Source organism: Micropterus salmoides, unplaced genomic scaffold (genome assembly GCF_014851395.1).
Source record: "Micropterus salmoides isolate LMB-PRFRI ecotype aquatic unplaced genomic scaffold, ASM1485139v1 Ms_hic_scaffold_19, whole genome shotgun sequence".
Taxonomy (NCBI): Eukaryota; Metazoa; Chordata; class Actinopteri; order Centrarchiformes; family Centrarchidae; genus Micropterus; species Micropterus salmoides.
In genome coordinates this window covers 9201605-9222608 of record NW_024041039.1, presented here as the reverse complement: position 1 = coordinate 9222608, position 21004 = coordinate 9201605, and the positions used below count along the sequence as shown (strand labels likewise).

The 21004-nt window shown below is 41.2% G+C and overlaps 1 protein-coding gene across 2 annotated transcripts in view; it reads left to right on the top strand.

Moving 5' to 3' along the window:
- The first annotated feature begins 340 nt into the window (after nucleotides 1-340).
- The window catches only part of trim9 (tripartite motif containing 9), a 45711-nt gene continuing 25047 nt past the window's right edge, over nucleotides 341-21004 (top strand). The window contains exons 1-3 of one of the 2 annotated variants that reach the window (XM_038728756.1): nucleotides 341-1333; nucleotides 16763-16858; nucleotides 18138-18260. In XM_038728756.1, coding sequence (XP_038584684.1) covers nucleotides 497-1333; nucleotides 16763-16858; nucleotides 18138-18260 — 1056 coding nt within the window. In that variant the 5' untranslated portion in view covers nucleotides 341-496. The remainder of the gene's footprint in view (nucleotides 1334-16762; nucleotides 16859-18137; nucleotides 18261-21004) is intronic. The other variant, XM_038728758.1, reaches the window with a different exon arrangement.

The window sequence follows — 21004 nt, the reverse complement described above, 5'->3', positions numbered from 1 at the left end:
ACAGAAATAAAGCATTTGCTTCTGATCTAATATGTCTGAATAATATTATTTGTTCTGTATTAAAATAATATTCTCGCATTGTTTCCCTTACAATCCCCTAAACAATTGTGCTGGTGTTAGATATTCTGTAGGCCTATTCCATGAGACTATGCTGTTGCATCTCGCTGTAAACCTCATTAACGAACCCTCCCCACACTGACAGTTGAGTTATCCAATGGTTGTTTGGAATCCACTGGTTGCCCAATGGTAACCCAGTCTGAGCTGATGCTGTTTGCCTATTGGTGAAGAGTGTTTGTGTGTGTCGGTTAGCCTGCCTCCTCGGTACTGGTGCCTTTCCTCCGGTCAAGGTTGCACTTGCAGGAATCGCAGTAGGACGCGACTGGATCTCCGTATACGCGCAAACAGAGCAGCAGACTAATCAGCCGAGACTCTGCTGTAACTTCTCCAGTTTGTGTTTGCACTCCGCAGAGGAATCTCTCACCTCACAGAAGCAGCCATGGATGAAATGGAGGAAGAGTTAAAATGCCCTGTTTGTGGCTCTTTTTACCGGGAGCCCATCATACTGCCGTGCTCCCACAACATTTGCCTGGCTTGTGCTCGGAATATCCTTGTGCAGACCCCCGACGCTGAGTCCCCACAGAGCAGCCGAGCCTCCGGATCCGGCGTCTCTGACTATGATTATCTGGATTTGGATAAAATGAGTTTATACAGTGAGGCGGACAGTGGATACGGTTCCTACGGTGGCTTCATCAGCGCTCCGACCACCCCTTGCCAAAAATCACCGAACGGAGTGCGGGTTTTCCCCCCGAGTGTCCCCCAGCCTCCTCCGCAACAGCACCTACTACCGCAGCCCGGCTCTTTACCCCCGATCCCCCGCAACTCCTGTATCACTTGCCCGCAGTGTCACCGCAGCCTCATCCTGGACGACCGGGGGCTCCGCGGATTCCCCAAGAACCGGGTGCTAGAGGGGGTTGTTGACAGGTATCAGCAGAGCAAAGCGGCCGCTCTCAAGTGTCAGCTCTGCGAGAAGAGTCCGAAGGAGGCCACCGTGATGTGCGAACAGTGCGACGTGTTCTACTGCGACCCATGCCGCCTCCGGTGCCATCCTCCCCGCGGTCCCCTCGCCAAGCATCGCCTCGTGCCGCCAGCGCAGGGGCGGATAAGTCGCCGCGCGAGTCCCCGCAAAATCTCCACTTGCACCGAGCACGAACTGGAGAATCTAAGCATGTACTGTGTACAGTGTAAGATGCCTGTGTGTTATCAGTGTTTGGAAGAAGGAAAACACGGCACACATGAAGTCAAAGCTCTGGGCGCAATGTGGAAACTGCACAAGGTACGTGCGAGAAAACGTTATCAAGCTGCAAAATCTTTGTTTGCCGTTTACCAGTGCGAATTTTCTCTGTCTCTCTCTCTGTATGTAGGCTTTATGCACAACGATTCATCATTCTCTGAGCTGAGCAACAAGTCTGCCTTGAAAATAATTTGCGCTATCCTATACGGGTTGATCTTGTCAGCTCCGCTAACATCAAGTAGGCTAGACAAACAGAGCAGTGGGAATGTTCAATGATCTGTCACATTGGATTTAAATGAATGTTTTACAATGCACAATGCATGTTTTTTTCCTCCCTGACATACCTCCAGCTCACATTTCAATCAGCTTCATGAATGTGTTGGCTATGCGCACGTCTTCCGAACTGGGAACTGGGTCTTTGGTGCGCAGAGGCAGCTCTATTTGTCATTCACATGTGCGCTTCTCTTTGTAGGCCTAATGATGAGCACAAGTTGCAGTGAGTCTGGCATGATTTCGGCTCTTGACCATGTGTCTTCTGAGCTTCCTTACAGCAGATTTCTTCACTTTATGTTCCACTGTCATCTGTGCTTTGACAGCTCGCAGGAGCCCCAGAGATCATTAGGCATGGATAATATTGAAGCTATGCTTTAATCGGAGCCAGCAGTGCAGCATCGATAGCTTTGTTTTGGCCTTTAGTTTGGTTGAGCCGTTTTTGAGCTGTTTTTAGAGGCTGACTTGTTGTGGGCAAGCAAGGCTGCAGAGCTGAGTTTATCTCTGCAGCATGAACCTTCACCTCCACACTCTCAGCTTCCAGTGGCGAGGGAGGATGTAGAGCTAGATATAGATGCTCTTCAGTACTCACTCAGCCGCACACAAACACACACGTGATGTGTAGTGATGGTGTCTCCTGGCTTCCATGAGAAAACCAAAAATATGGTGAATGCATTTGAATTTGGGTGCTCTCTCTCTCTCTTTCTCTCTCTCTCTCTCTCTCTCACTCACACACTCACACACACACACACACACACACACACACACACACACACACACACACACACACATCATTGCCTCCCTACAAGTGTAGATAAGCTGTCCTCATCATTTACAGGCAGAATTGATTTTGTATGTCTTCAAAACAGCCATTTAATACACCTCCAGTCCAATCATCTCTTCTGGGTGGTGGTGAGATAGTGTGTCACCTCAGATGCATGAGGCAATTGTAAAATTGATGGGAAAATCAGCGGGGGTTGATCATTTCACTCACATCAAATTTCCATCACTTGAGAAGTTGCAGACCTTTTTTTCTTCATCTTTTCTTGGATTCAAAATGGAAAAGAAGAGCTAAAGGAGCATTTTTAGAAACCGATGGATGGTACCAGGGATCTTGGTGCCAATATGCACGCTGTCCAGCCCTGTTTTTGGCTTCTATCATTGCACCTGCTTATTTCTGACCTGTTGTCTGAAGCTGCTGCCTAAAGAACTGTAACAGATGGCTGAGAGCTCAGAGCTGGCAGCGTTTTGGATGGGCATCTTTCAGAGCTTCGGGGTGTTTCTCATATAATTCATCAGGGGGAAAATTTTAATTTTTATTCCAAATCCTGCAGATAGATTCTCATGTGTCACTTGAATTTATGCATAATGCTGGTGTAGAAACTCAATTACATTACATTATTTCCAACAACCGATGGTGATGTTTTCAAACAGCTTGTTTTATCTGTTTAATAGTCTAAAGCCCAAAAATAGTCAATTAACAATGCTATAAAACAGAGAAAAGCAGCAAATCCTCACATTTGAGAGGCTGTTGCAGCTTGAGAAACCTGTGCACGATTAAAGCAGCATCAGTTGCTGAAAACAACTGCCCGCTGCTGCTGCTGTAAGTTGGTGAGAGTGAATCAACACAATAAACTTGTGGGTTGTAAAATCAAAACAAAGAGCTGAAATACACTAAAACACACTGAGGAGAACTGCAGAGTCGGTTCATAATTCTCTGGGTTTGTCAATACGAGCGACACATTTAATTAAACATCATAGTCATTTGATCCATTTTATATTAGAAAAATAATGGCTGTGGTTTGGTTTAGCTTACCTGGTAGAGAGCGCGCCCCATGTACACGATGAGTCCTTAAAGCAGCGACCCAGGTTTGAATCCGACCTGTGGCCCTTTGCTGCTTGTCACCCTTCTTGCGTTTCTTATACACTATAAACTGTCCTGTCCATTAAAGGCTAAAAATGCCCCAAAAACATCTTTAGAAAAAGATAAAGAATGATTAGTGCAGCTTTAATGTAAAAACAACCACTAAAAATACACAAATGTTAATGTGTACATAAACAGACACATTAACATTTTACTGTTGGCTTAATACTCAAAGTGATCAAAGCTGTTGGGTGTTTGATCCGTGTGCTTTTGTGACTGGGCCGCTGCATTTTTTTATCATCATTGTCTAATGTTGATGCAGTGGATAAAACACTGAGACACTTGAACCTTGTTTCTTAAATCCACACCTGCAGCATTTACATTTCAGAGCTGAATATGCACTCGTTTGTATCATTTAATAAGATCTCTTCGAGATTTTCTTCAAGGTTTTTAATCTGCACCATCACCGTCGTCGTCTTGGTACACTGGGACAAACTGTGCTCTCTCTATCTTTGTGAAACATTTCTCTCTTTATAGGGAGAAAGAATTGAACCACCTGCCGCCATGGCAACCAAATCCCTCTTGATGTTGCGCAGAGCAGCAGAGGGCTCTAAGATACTGGACCCCCACAAGGAATCTATCCCAGATGCTTTACAGCCTTTCCCCTTCTTCTACAGTATTGTACATGTGTGTCTGGTGTGTGCTAATGTTGTTACAGATCATTACTCCCGCTTTTCCTGCTCCCTCTCTGCCATTTGCTCAGACGTCTTGTCAACATCTCCACTGGTCCCCTCCCATTTTGGACTGCGTGACTGTGTCTAAACCACAATGGTAATCAATTTCACGTCTCCAATGTCAATTTCAGTCACAGAAGACGAGTAGAAATTTAAGAGCTACATAGTGTGACTCGTCCAGCTCTAGTCTGCCTCTTCAGATTTGTGTCAGAAGGTTTTATGTGGTGACAGCATGTCTGTGTTAATCTCTGTAAATCACATTAAATAGAGTAAAGGGGCATCGTCAGAGTGTTCAATCCCTACATAGTGAGGGGTCCTCTGCTCTTCGTGGATGTCATAAGAGGTCGAACAGGACCCTTAATGCAATTTAGGTCAAGCTCTGTTGCCTCCAGTGAGTTTAGTGGCAATTAAAGGCGATTAATCACATAGATGATGTGTACAAGAAGATCCGTGGGTGTGCAGCAGCAATAAGCAGCAGATTGTAGCAGAAAATTAGTAATTTGCCCTCTTGCCACCGGAGGAGAGATAAATCAGAGGCAGCAGAGGAGATTTTAACCCAGGCGACCCTGAAAATTTCCCTTTGAGCTCTGCGTGCAAGCAGAAAAAGGTTGTAGAAGTGAGTCATTTGAGGAATTCACAAGTGATTTACGGAATTTTCTACTTCTAGTGTGCACATGTGCTCCCCTTTAATGTCACCATGTGTTTGATCTTAAGCCTTCTGACATAAACCGACACCCTGTGCACCCGGACACAAAGCTAAGCACAGACGGATGCTCTGCAAGCTCTCATCTAAGATGCCCCAAAAAGCAAGCTAATGAGGACAGACAGAGCAGGTGCTGGGGCAAATATTAACCGTCTAGTCTCGATATTGAGGGCGATGTTGTCAGTACCAGTTGATTCGTTTCTGGATGAGCTACCTGCAGCTCTGCTGGAGCTCAGCGGGAGCAAAGGAAAAACCTTGAAAAGTCAGACACAGGCGGCGGGATCCCCGTCCGTCTCTCCTGCTTTTACTCCTGTCTGTAATAGTAATGAGACTGGCTGTCAGTCTGGCTCCATTGCATAGTCTGTCCTGCTGTGTGGCTGCTCAACTCACACTGACACTCAACCACCAGACAAAGACCGGCATAAAACTGTCCCATACAGAGGATAAATGATCTTCATTAGTAAAATGTACCTTGCAACTAATAGTCCAGATGCAAAATAAAATTAGCCTATTTATTAGACAACCCAAAAGGTCTTCAGTATGACAACGGCTTTACCAAAAATAAATGCATGGCGACAAACATGTATACGGCTTCTTTCTCACAAAAATTGTTAGAATTAACAACATGAATATTTGGAGATTGCAGATACTGTGATTAGAAGTAATAAAGTAATTTTGTTCATGCCAGTAAATTAGCAAAAGCTTTCCTTGAAGAGCTGTCCGTAATAAACTGAATACCTATCATCCAGTCACATGCTTCCACCACAGGCTTCTGCAACATTTAATCATAAGGAAGCAGTGGGCAACATCAGCATTTTAAAGCAGCTAGAATCAATATTTTAACATTAGCAATGGATCAAATGACCGTGTGGTGTGAAAGGGAAATTTTTCCTCAACTCTGCAGTTCCCTACTGTTTTAGCAACTTTCAGCTCATTGTTTTGGTTTTGCAGCACACAAGTTCATTGTTTTGGCTCGCTCTCATCAGTCTTATTTCCAGCTGAAGAGCCAGATTTTTACCAGCACGTGATTCATGCTGGACTTAACATAAAGCATGCTGTTTAGAAATTTTGTCCGACTTTCACCGGCGCTGCATAACATCATCATGTCACATGACAGTAAAACCTCGCGGGAGCAAGGGGGCTGCAGTTTTCCACATCCAGCGACCGCTTTTCTCCAGCTGCACCAGGTTGGACCCACCATTTGCCTGATCTTGTGGCATAATCTACTACATCTACATGTCACATTTACCTCTATGATAAAAATGTAACAATATCTATTTTTCACTTTTTGTGGCTAAATGTCTGCAAATTTCTGACATGTTTGTCCTGATTAATTACAGTATGAACAATATAGGATTCTCAAATTTTTGTACTGGACTTTGGAAATTCTAGTTTAATGTCTTTGTTTTTTGTTGCTGTTCTCAGTTTTGCTATATGGAATTTATACCATATTTATTGAGAAATGCTTATACGTAAATAAGGATGCTAATATATTCACATTGTCCGTAAATTAATACATTTGCTTTATTGTCCAGCTCCAAGGTAAAATGATAATGATACAGATTATTGGCCATATCACCAAACTTTATTCCTAAACAACTAAATGCTGTTTTTTCTTGTGAGTGAGGACAGTCCTGTGTCCTCGTGTGCCCCCCCACACCGATATTGTTTATGACGAGTCAAAAGTGGCCCAGAGGCCTGCGGCGATAACATGGACTAAATCTTTAAGTACGTCGTCTTTCCTGTAAGTGATTCTGTGCAGATAAAAGACACAGTTGCTCGATTGCTCAAAATAACAGACTGTGATTCTCCGATATGGGGATGAGACGGAGGACAAAGGCGGGACTGAGGTCTATAGTGAATGACATTTCACAGTAGGGGGGCTTGGATATCTAAAGCCGTTTAGTTTGATGTTGTTCCATTACAGGTGGTGATATTTGCCCCTCGAGCTGCCATGTAAAGAGATTAGCTGTGTAAATGTTAATGAAAAAGAGAGATAAAGATAAAGAAAATGAGAGCGACAGAATGACCCAGAATGCCTGAAGCGTGGAAGTGAAACAGAGACTGAGCAGGAAAGGGGAAAATATCTCATCATTGGGGTAAATGAACCAAGTTTGACGAGATACTTAACAGAATATTTTATATCCAGTCTGCGTCTTGGGTCCACATAGAAAACTTAAGCGCTGAAGGTATTTATGTTTTGACATATTTTTACATAACTTTTCTGGGTGAGAAGACAGACTGGCTGAATATTTCAACTTGCTCCAGGCGTAGAACTGGAGAGAGATAAATGCCTTCAAACTCCACTGTGCCAGTTTTCCTTTGTGGCCCAACTGGGAAATAAAGACAGGGCGTCAGTAACCCCCCCCCCCCCCCCCCCCCCCCAATCTCTCTGAACATAAATGAGTCCAAAACCAAAAGAAGTTTTCAAATTCTTAGGAGCTTTGCTACATTTTTAAACAGAATAATTTTTATTATACTTGGGTTACATGTGGCTGCACTAACAGAGTCAGCTCACATTAAACGAGGACACCAGTTGCATAAGAAAGTGAGCTCAACCTGAAATCTGGGCAGCAGAGGATCAGGACAGGTTAAAGCCTGCAGTGACCCTGTTTTCATCTTTAATAAAGTTACAAACTTTGAAGAGGAACTGATGTTTATCCTCAGTCTGTTTTCAGTGTCGCTGCCTTAAAGACAGGAAATCAGATTGGAGCTAATATGAACAGAGCTTCACTTGAGGAAGAAACAATCTTATTGGGTGAGTTAAATGTCAGTGAGTGGGGTAAGAATTCAGGATATTACAAAACAAATTGACTGACATGAAAAATTAGAAAAGACCTTTTTTTGTAGCCTGATACACCATGGCAACAGATAAAAACCCAGGCTTCTGATCGGCTGACTATCTATTTAAAGTGTATACTGGGACATTTCAAACATTGTTCCTGTCTAATCTGTCCTCATCTTACTATAAATATTTAGTTGTCGTATAAGCAAAGAACAAACATCAGTTTTCTTATAAAAGTGACCATGGTGAAAGCACTAAAATGGATTCTGAAAACAATGTCCAATGTGGGGTTCACCTTGGCCATTCATTTTTTAAATTGAGGAAACTTGTTATGCATGATTGTTTATATAGCTACAGTGTTTCCTGTAGGATTTTTTTCAGCAGCGGGGGCAGGACAAACATAGCTCCACAGTGATTTTACAGTGATGGCACACCATGTTTTGGGCATCACCCCTTACTGTGCTTTCAGACCAAACGCAAATTTTTGCCTCGTGACGCTTTCCTTATTCGCTGCAAGTGTTCACACACAACGCGAGGCGGCGATTTTAACGCGATAATGTGAATAAACACAACTTGCCATTACTACAGCTGTAGGCTATGAACCCAAAGTAAACATTTTGTTGTGATTAATTCAAGTGAAGATAAATCAACGTTGTAATCCTAAAAACTAAAGTAAAAAGCTAATTTAATAACAGCAGTTTACTCCGAGTTCCTCCCTCAAGCAAACGGTGTAGTTGCGAGCAAAGTCCAGTCCGACCACGGGTGTTTATTTGTCCGAAGCTGGAGTGCTGCTCCCTGCTCCTCTAGCCCAAGTTTAGCAGCTCTCAGCCGGCCTGCAGATTTTCAACCGCCCGCTCTGCCTGGCCCTCTCTGTAGCTACACTGGTCCCAAGAAATAATGGCCACGCATCATACAGATGTCTTTTGAAGATTTATTTTATCGCACTCTCTCCTTTGTCGACACTGTGAAAACTACAAGAAAATAAAAAATATACTGCTTAAAACATTCATCTCACATTAACTTTAAGACCTTTTAAGCTAGTGTTCATTGATAAACAGGCCCAAACACGATGTCTATGAAGATTCTCAGTCATCCAGGTCATAGTTATCCAACAAAGGTACAGTTCAGTCAGAACTGAAGAAGTCCTTTGGATAAGGGACGAAACGTCTTCCAGTAGCTTCAACCAAGTCCAGTTGCCCTTCATTTTAACCTTTGTTGGATAGGCCCAAACACATTAACACAATGAATGTTACCACTTTTAACATCTTTAACATCGTTTTTCCTATTTTTAAATGGCTGTATGAACTCAAATATTCATGAACTTACACATACAAATATACAAAATAGACATTTCAATTAAACATGTCTTTGAGACAGTTACACTCTCCATACAACGCTCTGAAGCTGTCGGTGACGTACGGACAATCTCAACGTTGATAGGCTATCGCAACACAACGTCATGCGAAATTCCTTCGCTTCTCCTCCGCGTCGCCGGCACCGCCCCCTTCGCATCGCTTCGCGCCGCCCGACAGGAAATCGCGGCTCTACGCGTCTTTGCATTGACTTTGTATGTAAACTCACCACCCCAACACTCACTTCGCTTTTGGTCTGAAAGCACCATAAGCCTTAACGGCAGGAAAACCCTGTTAATATGTCCTCAGAATCATTATAGATAGGACTGTTCATGTTTGGCATTTGTGTCTTCATTTTACAGCTTCATTTATCTGTAGACATTAATATAAAAAATAGGCAACATGAGAAACCTCCTCCCTTCTGAGGTGCATTTTATTTGCTCATTAAAATCCAAAAAGAAACGTCTCCTCATTAGCTTAGAAGGACTAGTTTGCATCACTAATTATCTTTACTAACCTCAGCTCCTCCAGTCACCACCATCCCTTCTTTTCCAAACCTCCACTTTTTCAGACTGAAAACTGAAAATAATTTAATCAGTCTGTAGGACAGAGCTGCACGCTACTTTAGTTTAGTTTGTACCTGAAGTTCTCAACATTGGACAAGTAGGCAGTAATAAAATACAGCTTCCAGTTACTTTCTATAAATTGAGCTAATGTTAAGTTACATTGCAGCTGTGTAGCTGCTGTAGAAGCGTTCCTGCTCAGCTGCGCAGTCTGAAGGGGAGGGGAGATATTAGCTTACTTAGCACTAACTGGCTTCACTTTTCCAGCAGGTGGGAAACTTTTCTTGGTGTTGAGAAGCTAACACACTGTGACAGACACCGCACATTTACTGCCAGAATATTTTCCTCCGCTCGCGTTCTGCTCGGACAATCAAACACTCGCTACGCACCTCCTGATTCAGAGTTACGCTGCTCTTATAACAGCATCTGTCATGTATGTTCTGCATAGAACGAGGAGAGGAAGCGAGCCGAGCATTGAGTGCTGCCTTGCTCGAGTGAAAACATTTGTAACGCTTAGTTTAATGATCGTGGGAAATTTTAGTAGTGACGGTCGTGAATGCATATAGAGGAAACACTGAGCTAATTTGTGGATTGATTGGCCATGGCTGACATCTCTCCTGAATTTTCTATGTGCCACACATTGTGAGCCACTTTGTACAGTGCAGCATTGAATGATCACGATACAGCTAAAACAAAGTTTCTTCCCTGTCGGCTTACACTACTATTACTTTCCATTCCATTTTTGTATGTCAACATGATGGCATCTGATTAAGTGAGTTAAGGTATGACTTTGCCTTAAACATTACAGGCTGACTGACATAAGCAGCATGTTTTACTTCTACAACTATTGATATCCATATTAATTTAATCCACGGCTTGAACTGCTTAACCCCTCGTTTTTCAAACTGGCTCAGCCTCAGACCTTTAAAGCCCCTACATACACACACATGCAGTCCATCTGCATAGGTGTTTTATGTTGCCTGGTTAGACCTTTTCTATGGACTGCGTGGGCATGTACAAACTGCACTTTACTGACAGCTCTCTCGCTCTCCTGTTAGTTTTGTTGCACCTGTTAGGGTAAGACAACATACACCTCTTTATCATTATTAGCACATAGAGTTTGGTGACGTCATGACTCTCAAATTTGTTCCTGTTTATCCTCCATTTTGTGTGACTTTGTTTGAACCAAATAAAGGTGGAACAAAACAGTTTCCACCTGACTAGAGGGAATTGAAAACACCTGAGTGGAAACTTTGAACTATCCCCGCTACTCTATGCACACTTTTCAACTATTAGAGTAGTTCATGTAAACTGCTGGGCTTGAGTTAGACCCAGGAGCACTGCAAAAGAGGATTTTACAGTCTTGTAAGGAGGAAAAAAAACAAATCGACTTATGTCATATTCTCATATGACACAGAGATGAAAAACATCCAGAGGATTTTAAGGTGTAAAGCTCAAATGTTAAATCCAAAAAATAGCACAAAGATCCTTTCAAAAATATTTTTGATTAAGTTTTATGTCCTTATTAGACAGCTAACAGCAGAAAGATGACAGGAAATGACAGGAGAGAGAGAGAGACATAGGTTTTGCTGTTCCCAAGGCCACCTTTGCTAAATAGATACTGCTCAGTTACCCAACAAATATGCTATTGTTAAAGAAAAGAGGATCAAAATATCTTACACCTGACTGAATGACTTGACAGGACCTTTTAGAAAAACACAACTTCCTCTTTCTCTCACACAGCTTTAGCAGTATCAACATTCTTCATTTCACTCTTTATCTGCTACTTCATTGTATTTGACATGTCCAAACTAGATCATCAGGTAGTCAACTTGATCATCTGCAGATGCCGCCGCCCTCGCCAGATAAATCCAGCGATGACAAGAATAGATCACTTCTGCCCCATTTTCTGCTGTTCTGTCCCAGGTGTCTGTCAAATAAGGACTTTCACACGAAGAAACTGTGGCGACTTTCAAAAGCCCTCATCATTATTATCAGAGTTTCATCGCTTTTTTTTGTGTGTGTGTGGATAGTTAACGACTTGTTCTGCATTATTGATGACGGCAGATATAAGCAATGAATAATGCACCAGCCACTTAGCTTCTGCGTGTAGTAGATGGTTTCATATGGGATCTTGTTAAACACGGAGGAGTATCACAATCTGGCCAAATCTTAACTCTTCCAGCGTGTTGGAAGATGTAAGAGCTTAATTTTTAACAACAGAAAGTCTCCCAAGGCGGTAAATATTATCAAGTCGCCTGCTTAATATTTCAAACTGTAGCCTATTCTCTGAGGGCTGCAGCAGTGCGTGTAAACAACTTCAACCTTTCATGTTAGAGTCTCTGGTTACTGATACTGTAGGGGGAAACACAATCACTAATCAAGCTGTTAAAAATTACACTCATTTTCACTTTCTTTGATCGGAGAGCTTTAGTGCAAGTATTTTTTGTTTGTTTGTTTTTTTGGTGTTTTCTTTCACTAGAAGTCGACCTTACCCTCAACTTATGCCTGTTTACCAAATGACTGTGAATTACGCACAGGATTAAATAAGCCTAAACACTGTATAAAGAATACTAGAGAAAGTACTTAACACTAAAGCTCTGAGAATGAGCTGGGCACTTTCTCTGACAGGTAACGCAGCTTTTTGAAAGTAGGTTATGGGAACTCAAAATCTACATCTGGCGTGGAAATGATGGAACATTTTGTGGATGTGTTTTTTAATTAGCCTGAAGAGAAATACTTTTCCTTTCCTGCAGCTTTAAGAGCTTAGCGGTGACATTACACCTACCTCCTCTTTTCCTTGCACTTCCCACTTCCTAGTGGGGGCTTTAATCCAAATTGGCTCTGACGCCTCTGTGATATCCTCGCTTTCCTCTGACAGATTGGCTAGTTCACTCGGCCGCAGAGAGAAAATGAAACGCGCTGAGTGGCCCTGGAGCTGCTGGTGAATTATTCATGCCATGCACGTGTTCCCACTTGGCTTAATTACTGAGATCATTAGTGCTCCCAAATAGCAGGGACATCCTAACCCCCCCACTACCTCAACAAATCCTCTGTAGCCCATTGCAAACATTATAGCATTAATAAATTTAGACTCAACAAGCTTGAAGTTGCGTTGCATTAATGTAAGTCGAGAATTGTTGAGCAAAAACTCAAAAAAGACCTTGTATACTTTATGGTTCTCCTCAATCATTCTAGAAATGATGGAAATCTTGCCCACATTTTGCTGCTCGCTAAGAGTTTGTAGTATGGTTTCGGCTGTGGCTCAGGAAGTCGGCGGTTCAATCCCTGGCACCTCCAGGCTACATGTTGAAGTGTCCTTGGGCAAGATACTGAACCCCAAATTCTGCCAGTTTGTGAATGTTAGTTTCTGTTTAAGCACTTAGGCTCAGTGTGTGAATGTGGGTGAATGCAAATGTAGTGTAAAAAGCACTTTGAGTGGTTGAAAAGACAAGAAAGGCGGAGCATTTACATTTGTACATAAAGGAGTGTAGGAGTGTAAGTAATGGATTAAACAATGTGTTTATCTGCTCTAAAGTAGGCTGCAAGTAGCATGTCTAGCTAACTAGCTTACTACCTGTAGCTACAACAAAGCTAAGCAAAGAGCAAGTTCAATTTGTGGGGTTATTGGTTACGTTACAAAAGAGTGATGTCTTTTGTTTTTAATCTTACCAAAAACAAAAACACAAGAGCAAATTTAAAAGGTATTGCTTAAGCAAAGTGTGTTTGTCTTCTATAGTGTAAACTGCAATCGTTAGCATGACTGGCTAAATAGCATACGGTAGTTACCTAGAATTATATTCAGAACCAACAAGCATATCATTAGCTAACTGCAGAAATAAGAAAAATCCTATTTTCAGGACAGGTACTAGATGCTATGCCAGTTTATGGTAACATTAACAGTTCTCCTGCTCTATATTTTGTTTTGGGAGTGTAAAAAATAGCCAAACCCCTCAGTCCACAGTCTTAAAACTTTTTCATCGAAAAACAACACATCAAAACGAGGTTCATTTTTATTTATATTTATAATACTGTATTTTCATTCTAAGGCTTACGAGCTTTACTCTGCAAGATCAGAACAACAGATCCTTTTTTGCATGTCTTTACGTGAATCCATCAGGTGAAGAAATGCTAACTTGTAGCCTCTCAATTTCAAAATCTCAAACTGGGATGCTGAAGTCTGTCTTTCCATATGCCGACCTGCCGGCCATGGCACTGTTGTCTTTACCAAGCAGGAAGTAGCCGCAAGCAGTGTAGAAATAAAACAGCCTCTAATTTCATGGCAAGTTTTGACCTGGTTTTGAAGACTGAGCTCTGCAGGCTCTCGAACAGTCACTGCGGAAAAACGCCTCCAGACAATCAAGTGCTTTTCATTTCATCTGCTCTGTCACTGAATGCACGCTGACCGTTAACTGGGTGAGGCGCGGCAGCTCCCTCAATGTCCATCACTGTATAACAGAGAGGAAAAAGGAGAAAACTGAGAGAGAAGAGAAAATGAGCTCAATTTAGGATAACTGGAAGGGCAGGTGTGAGTGACCTGGCTGATCTGTAATGAAACCACCAGAGCCAGACTTGAGTGTGATTGGCAGCATCTTAAAACGATGGGCACGACTTAGTGGTCCAAGTGAAATGGAGCTCACTGATTCCAGACTCAGAAATAGTCTTAGTCTAAAATGAGGCTGACCTGGATCCTAACACATCAGGAGGCAAGGGTATGAATTGTGTGCTTTTGTTTTTATGGTTTTGGTTTTGAATTAAACTTACATTTTAAAGTTTGATTATTACATCTTTGCTTCCAGTCTAAGAAAATGCCTTCATTCACGTTTGTACCCTCTCAGGTAAAATAGGAATAGTTTGACATTTTGGGTGGATGTGCTTTTTCGCCAAAAGTTAGATGTTAGAAGAGCGATACCAATCTCATTTCTGTGTGGTAAATATGAAGCTACACAACAGCCAACTAGCCTAGGTTAGCATAAAAACTGTAACAGGGACAAAGTGCTAGCCTGGTTCAAATTAGCACATAATATTTCAGTTTATGTGGATTGTGTCAACTTGTTAATCCATGCAAATAAAGTTAAAAAAACAACAAGTTGTGATATTACAAAAGTCTCTGAGCCTGGCTAAGAAATAGTCCTGCACATAACCCTCCCCATCAAACTGCAACTTGTCGTTTATACACTTCTGTTTTTCTACAGATTATGGAAATAACATAACTAGCTTGGCTCCCTCTGTCTCCAGTCTTTCTGCTATGCTAAGCTAACTATACCTGGATTTCGGGAAAACGTTTGGTAACATGTAAATAGATCCACTTATCCACCACAGAATTTTCAACACTATTAATGAATGTAGACCATGAAATGTTGTTGAGAGCTCGAAGGGAGACCTTTGTTACATACTGTTTCCAAAGGTTGAGAACTTTGAGCTTCCATGCTCAAACTTTGGTAATCAATTAATGGTTTAATCTATTTCAGCTAACCTGGGAAGCTTTTGCTCATTCCTGTGTCATAAATGGAAGAATTTGCTGTTATATATATCATTGTAATTTCAATAGCTTTTAGATGGTTGGACAGCAATTCAAAGACATCACCTTGGGCTCTGTGAACTTTTCATTAGATTTTTTTACATTATATAGACTACCTGATTTGATAACACATTATTAGCTCTGAAATCCATCTCTTCAAAGGCCTTTTTGTTCTCAAAATTCTGTCAATAGGTTTTTGAGATCCTTGTGACAAACAATCAAACTAACATGGGAGAAAACATACGACTCTTTCATGCTCTCAAGTCTCTTGAGATGTTGAAATATGAGTCCCAAGTTAACAAAGAGGAAGTTTCTTGAAGTCCTACACAATACAGAAAAGTTTACATTTCAGTCTTTGCTCAGCTGTTACCGGCTCAGACTGTCCCTTGGTGCAGTAGACTCATTTTAGCGGCAGCTGTCATGGTTTCCCAAACGTTGAGGTCAAAGGTCAGCTGCTGGCCCCCACAGACAGTTTCCCACTTGAACGGCTAACGTCAGATGCCAGAAGCTGGGCTGATACAGAGTTGTTTTCAGTGTTTTCCACTGTATCAGCTAGTTCCAGATTTTATTGCTCTCTTCCAGAGTTGAAGTAATTTTTTTTCTTTTTCACATAACGCCTAACACCGTCTATTCCTCTCAGAAGACAATACGCTCCCCAAGTTGACGGTTGTTCACTCAACCAAACGTGTTTCCCACGGGGTCAGGCGTCCTCTCGCTCTGCCGCCCCCTTGTTCACACAACCCCGCTTCACATACATGAACAACTCCGTCCCTTTTCCCTTACTATCCAAACAGGAGCATTTCATCGCACACATTTAAAGCAATGGTATTTCCTGTCACGTGCACTCTGCACTCTGCACTCTGCACAGCATGACCAGGGACTACAGTATAATCCAATAATAAAACCATGCAACAGTCAAGTACTTTATTGGATATAAACCATTTTAATGTTTTGTTGGAAATGTCATTTTGTGTGTGAGAATAAGGCAATTTGTCTCAGGGGTGAAAACTTTGACTCTTCAGAATGTCAGTCTCTCAGCGGCGATGAAAAGCAGCTTTGTTTCTAAATTCTATACTGAGTTCATCCAAAACTTGAAAACTGCCCAATTATGAGTTAGAAGATTTTGTAGCAGCTGTATAGGTTGTGTATGTGGCTAATGTTTTTAACTCTCTTTCCACTTCACCTAAATCACACAGCTCACACTATTGGTTTTCCTCTTGAATACTTTTGAATCGATCGACCTCTATGGCCAGAGGAAGAATTACCAACTTTAAGCTGTGCAACTAAAGATCTTTGGCTTCTAGAAAAACATTACCTAACATGTGATTTTGTTTGGTACATATGGCCGGATTTCTGGTTATTTCTGTTTTGTTTTTTTCAAACTTAAATAAAAGCTTACTTCTAATAAAGTTAACATTAAACAAATTATTCCAGAAATTTAGTAAAGTAATTTTGCCCATGGAGAACTATGTCATAAGCTCCACATAAACACGCTCTTCTTTACTCTATCGCCATTTTGATTAGACTCTATTCTGTATGGTGTCTACAATTTTACAGTATAGTTCAGTTTACATGCATCTTAAAGTTGTTGTTGTTATTGTTACTTCAATTCAGCACATTACATATAACTGCAGTGCTGCTGCTGTATTTTTAATATCCTCTTTCTGTGCTCTCCACAGGGTCAGCTGTCTCAAGCTCTCAACGGCCTGTCAGACCGAGCCACTGAGGCCAAGGAGTTCCTGGTTCAGCTGAGAAACATGGTGCAGCACATCCAGGTACTTTAACACAAACACATGCAGACAACAACTACTTTACCAACTGCATCCAGCCATAAAATGCCTCCATCCCAGAAATAATGCACTGACTTGTCTTGGCAATTTGTTACCCATCTCTCATCCCCCTCTGTGATCCCAAACTGTCCACCACAGCACGTCACTGTAGTAATCGACAAATACAAGAAGGCTTATCGTACTATTTCACACTGTTCACATTTTGTAATCCCGGGCTTGGAGTATGTTCATTGTCCAGCCACAGTGCTGCACGTGACAGGTGGAAAATGGCACTTTTTTAGAAATCAACATTTACTTCAATTATATTTTGTTGAAATCTGATTTTCCCTCGACTTTAATCAAAGTCACATTTTCAACACATCAGCTGTTAAATTAGAGTCAATTCAATAATGGATGTTTTAGCATGCATTGTGATAAACTCTGAAGTTGAACTAAAATATATTTATGATGACAATTATTTCATTCGTGGACATTGCATCAGACGCAGACTGCCAGGATGTGAAGAACACAGGAAACAACAAAGGCAGTTACATTCAATGAGACTGATGCATCTCTATAGTAACGGCAGAGCATTTCTCTGCTGCTTAACAAAGTTCTTTTAATTGTGTGAGCGAGAATAGTGACTTGAGTAAGGCAATATCGCTCTTTTTACATTCAGTGGTATCACGTGTACTTAGTGTAAGTAAGCACAATAGACCAGGAATAGATTTAGATGCTTGTAACCTTCTGCTCTCTGTGGTGACAAAGCTGCGGTCAGCTTAAGAGGCTGATAAAGAAGGGAGGTGGGATTAAATGCCCTCAGTGATTATTGTGACGCAGTGGGATGATGCTCCACGGAGACCCATCGAGGTGAGTGGGAGCGGGAATTTGGAATGTGTGAAAAGCAGCAATGCGTAATTGTACGTCCGTCACTAAGTCATCCCGTGGTGCTGATGCTTCATGATGATTTTTAGTCACCCACGTTGTATGATGGCGAGCTGCTGGAGGGAACATGTGAATGAAGATGCATTTTTAATCTCATCATCCCGTCGTTTAACTCAGGTTCTTAAAGCAAACATTACATGCTCTTTAAATGTAATCATCTCCATACAAGTCTGTGTTAATCCTGCTATTAAATTGATGTCCATGATTGCCTAAGGGACTCTGCATCACTCATTAATATCGCTTCTGCTTGTTGGTCAACATTAATTAAAAGTTTCTGTATATTTTAACACTTTACTCTGCCAGTATTGTGATTTTCCAGCCTTTATCTGTTGTCTCACAGGAGAATGGAGTGGAGTTTGAGGCCTGTTTGGTGGCGCAGTGCGATGCCCTCATTGATGCCCTGAATCGACGCAAGGCCCAGCTGCTGTCTCGAGTAAACAAAGAGCATGAACACAAACTGAAGGTGAGTGAAATTTACTCATTTAGCTAACACTTTTATCCAAACGACTTACAATTGCTATATATGTCAGAGGTGGCATGCAGAGCAACTAGGGGTTAAGTATCTTGCTCAGGGACAAATTGGTGGTTGTGTTGCAGTGGGAATCAAACCCAGGTCTCCCATAACAAAGGCAGGTGTCTTATCCACTGACAATTGTAAGAATATTTTTAATGAATTAGGTATTTGAGTTGAGTTTGATGTTACAGTAGAAACAGTGGCAACTGGTGGCTTCCATACTGACTCTACTGACTGAACCGAAAGCAGTTGCTGCCTAGAGGGACAGAAATGCATCTCATTATTATATGAGATGCTTCAAAAATGGCTGTCAGTCATGTAAATTGTGTGTTATTTGTAGTTAAATTGGCCAAAATCCACAACTTACATAGACTCATTTGTTTCAAAAGGCATTTTAAATGAGATAAGCTAAAGCTATGTCTGCAGCTGTCCCATTTGAAACATTTTGTCATTACAAGTTTAAGATTCAGCACAGAATTAGTAATATAGACATAAAAATAGAATAAGAACCTTCAAAGATGGACATTTTTTAGCTGTATGCAGTGTTGGTGACAGTAAGATTTAGCAGGGAGATTCAGATTCAGACATGAAATACGATTGGAATTATTTCAGAGATTTAAAGTGGCACAAATGTATTTAAACCATCTGCAACACGGGGGACAAAACTGAGAGATGGCTTCGACATGAGTGCAGGAGGAGGGAGAGATACATTTGTGCAGCATCCAATTTCACGCTTGGACGCTCTGTAGAATCATGGTCTCACATGTGTAGGTGGTTTGAGAAACACAGCTTGCGAGCATGCTCATACTCTCACACATTAACATACATATACACACACACGTTTTCCTTTCCTCTCTCCATATATGAAATATTTAGTTGTGAAGCATTTCAGGGATGGTGCCTCATAAATCACTCACAAATGGAAAAACTAAATAAAATAAAGTCTAAAATAAAATATTATTCTCTACCAAGGAGGAGCTGTTCGGTCATTGGCTGTTCTATACGTAGTTTTCTATAGCAGTGACTCTAAAAGTCCTTGAGGGAGTTATTGGGAGTATTTTCACTACAATTCCTTACATAAGTAATACACTAACAAAATGTATGACTATTTTGGCCATGGGTTTCATACATTTTCTGTAATAAAACATCTAAAAGCAAGGGGTCCTTAATGTGAAAAGGTTTGAGAACCACTGCGGCACCTGAAGGCAGTTAGTATTTCAAATAAATTTGAATAGCTGCTTTTTCTTTGTGTTTTTGAGGTTTGCATTATGTCTTTTAAGGGTTTTGCAATTGCAAAGCTCACATCCTGCTGGAGTCTAAGATGTTTGTGACATTACCAGTCAACCAGAGACTCCAGGAAGTCACTGCTCCTGACCAAGACACAGGGGCAGATAACCCTTTTTGTACTAATTAAACAAACGTGTATAATGTGTTAATTAGTGGGACTTAGAGGTGCTGGTGGGCAAATTTACTTTTAACGGAGCCATGCCAGCTGATTATCCACATTTCTAGTCATCATGCCAAGATAAGCTAACCAGCTGCAGTTGGCGTACAAATATGGGAATGGTGTCAATCTTCTCATCTAACACTCGGAAATAAAGCAAAAAATTGTATTTCCTGACTATTGTCTGTCTATTATAAGCTTTTTCTGGCATTGGACCATCAGAAAATTGTGGCGAAGTGTTAACTGAATGCCTTGTCCATAACTAACTCTTTGATTTGCAAATATTTTTGCACTTCCTTATTTCAAGCCGTTTTAACATTTATCTCTTAAAACTTTACTAGTGACTATTCCCGTTTTGGTAGTAACAATTGATTAGATACTAGTTCTTCATTTTTAGTTACTAATAATTATTCCATAAGTTGCATATTTTTTCCATTGAAATCTATGGGGCTCTGCAGTTCAGATATCATAATCAATTGTTACTGGTAACTAATGGAATAGTTTCTCGTAACTAATAAATAAAGTACTTGTAGCCAGGGTGTGATTTGAAGGGGGGGATTCGTGGGATTTCCCCCTTTCTGGTTTGTATATCGCTGCCTCTGCTGAATAATTTTAAAAATTATCCCCCCCCTCAGAGTGATCAATGCTACGTCACTAGTGATGCAACGGATCACAAAACTCATGGTTTGGATCGATCCGTAGTTTTGTCAGGGTTAAATTTATTTTAAAATATGCTACTTTGTCTCTGAAGCTGCCTCTGTCTCTCTGTAGATAATCCCCACTCTGGAGTCTTGCTCAATGTCCTGCCCATCTGATTGGTTACAAGTCAAGAAAAACAGACTATCAACAGTCATGAGACATCTGTCAAATCGCATTTGCTTGTAGCTTTTAAAAGTGTTAAAACAGCTTGTGAAACTTCTAAGATTTAAATCCAAGTTTAATGCCAAAGACGGAGATGAATCTAACCATACTAATATATTTTTTTAATCCCTCCTTCTGCAAAGTAACCAGGACAGCCCTGGAGGACCAAGGACATACTCTGAACAGTGTGTACCTTTCCCAGAATTTAGCTGGAAATATGCTCAACAAAACTCTCACAGCAGCTGAACAAACTGTAGTTGTTACATTCATTACCTGCAGTGTCACAAATGTCAAATTTACAGCAGCTATTACTTATTTTTGTTGCTTGAAGATGGAACTCACTGTGACAAGTTTACAGCTGCAGCCCCAAACTGCCACTGTTTACACT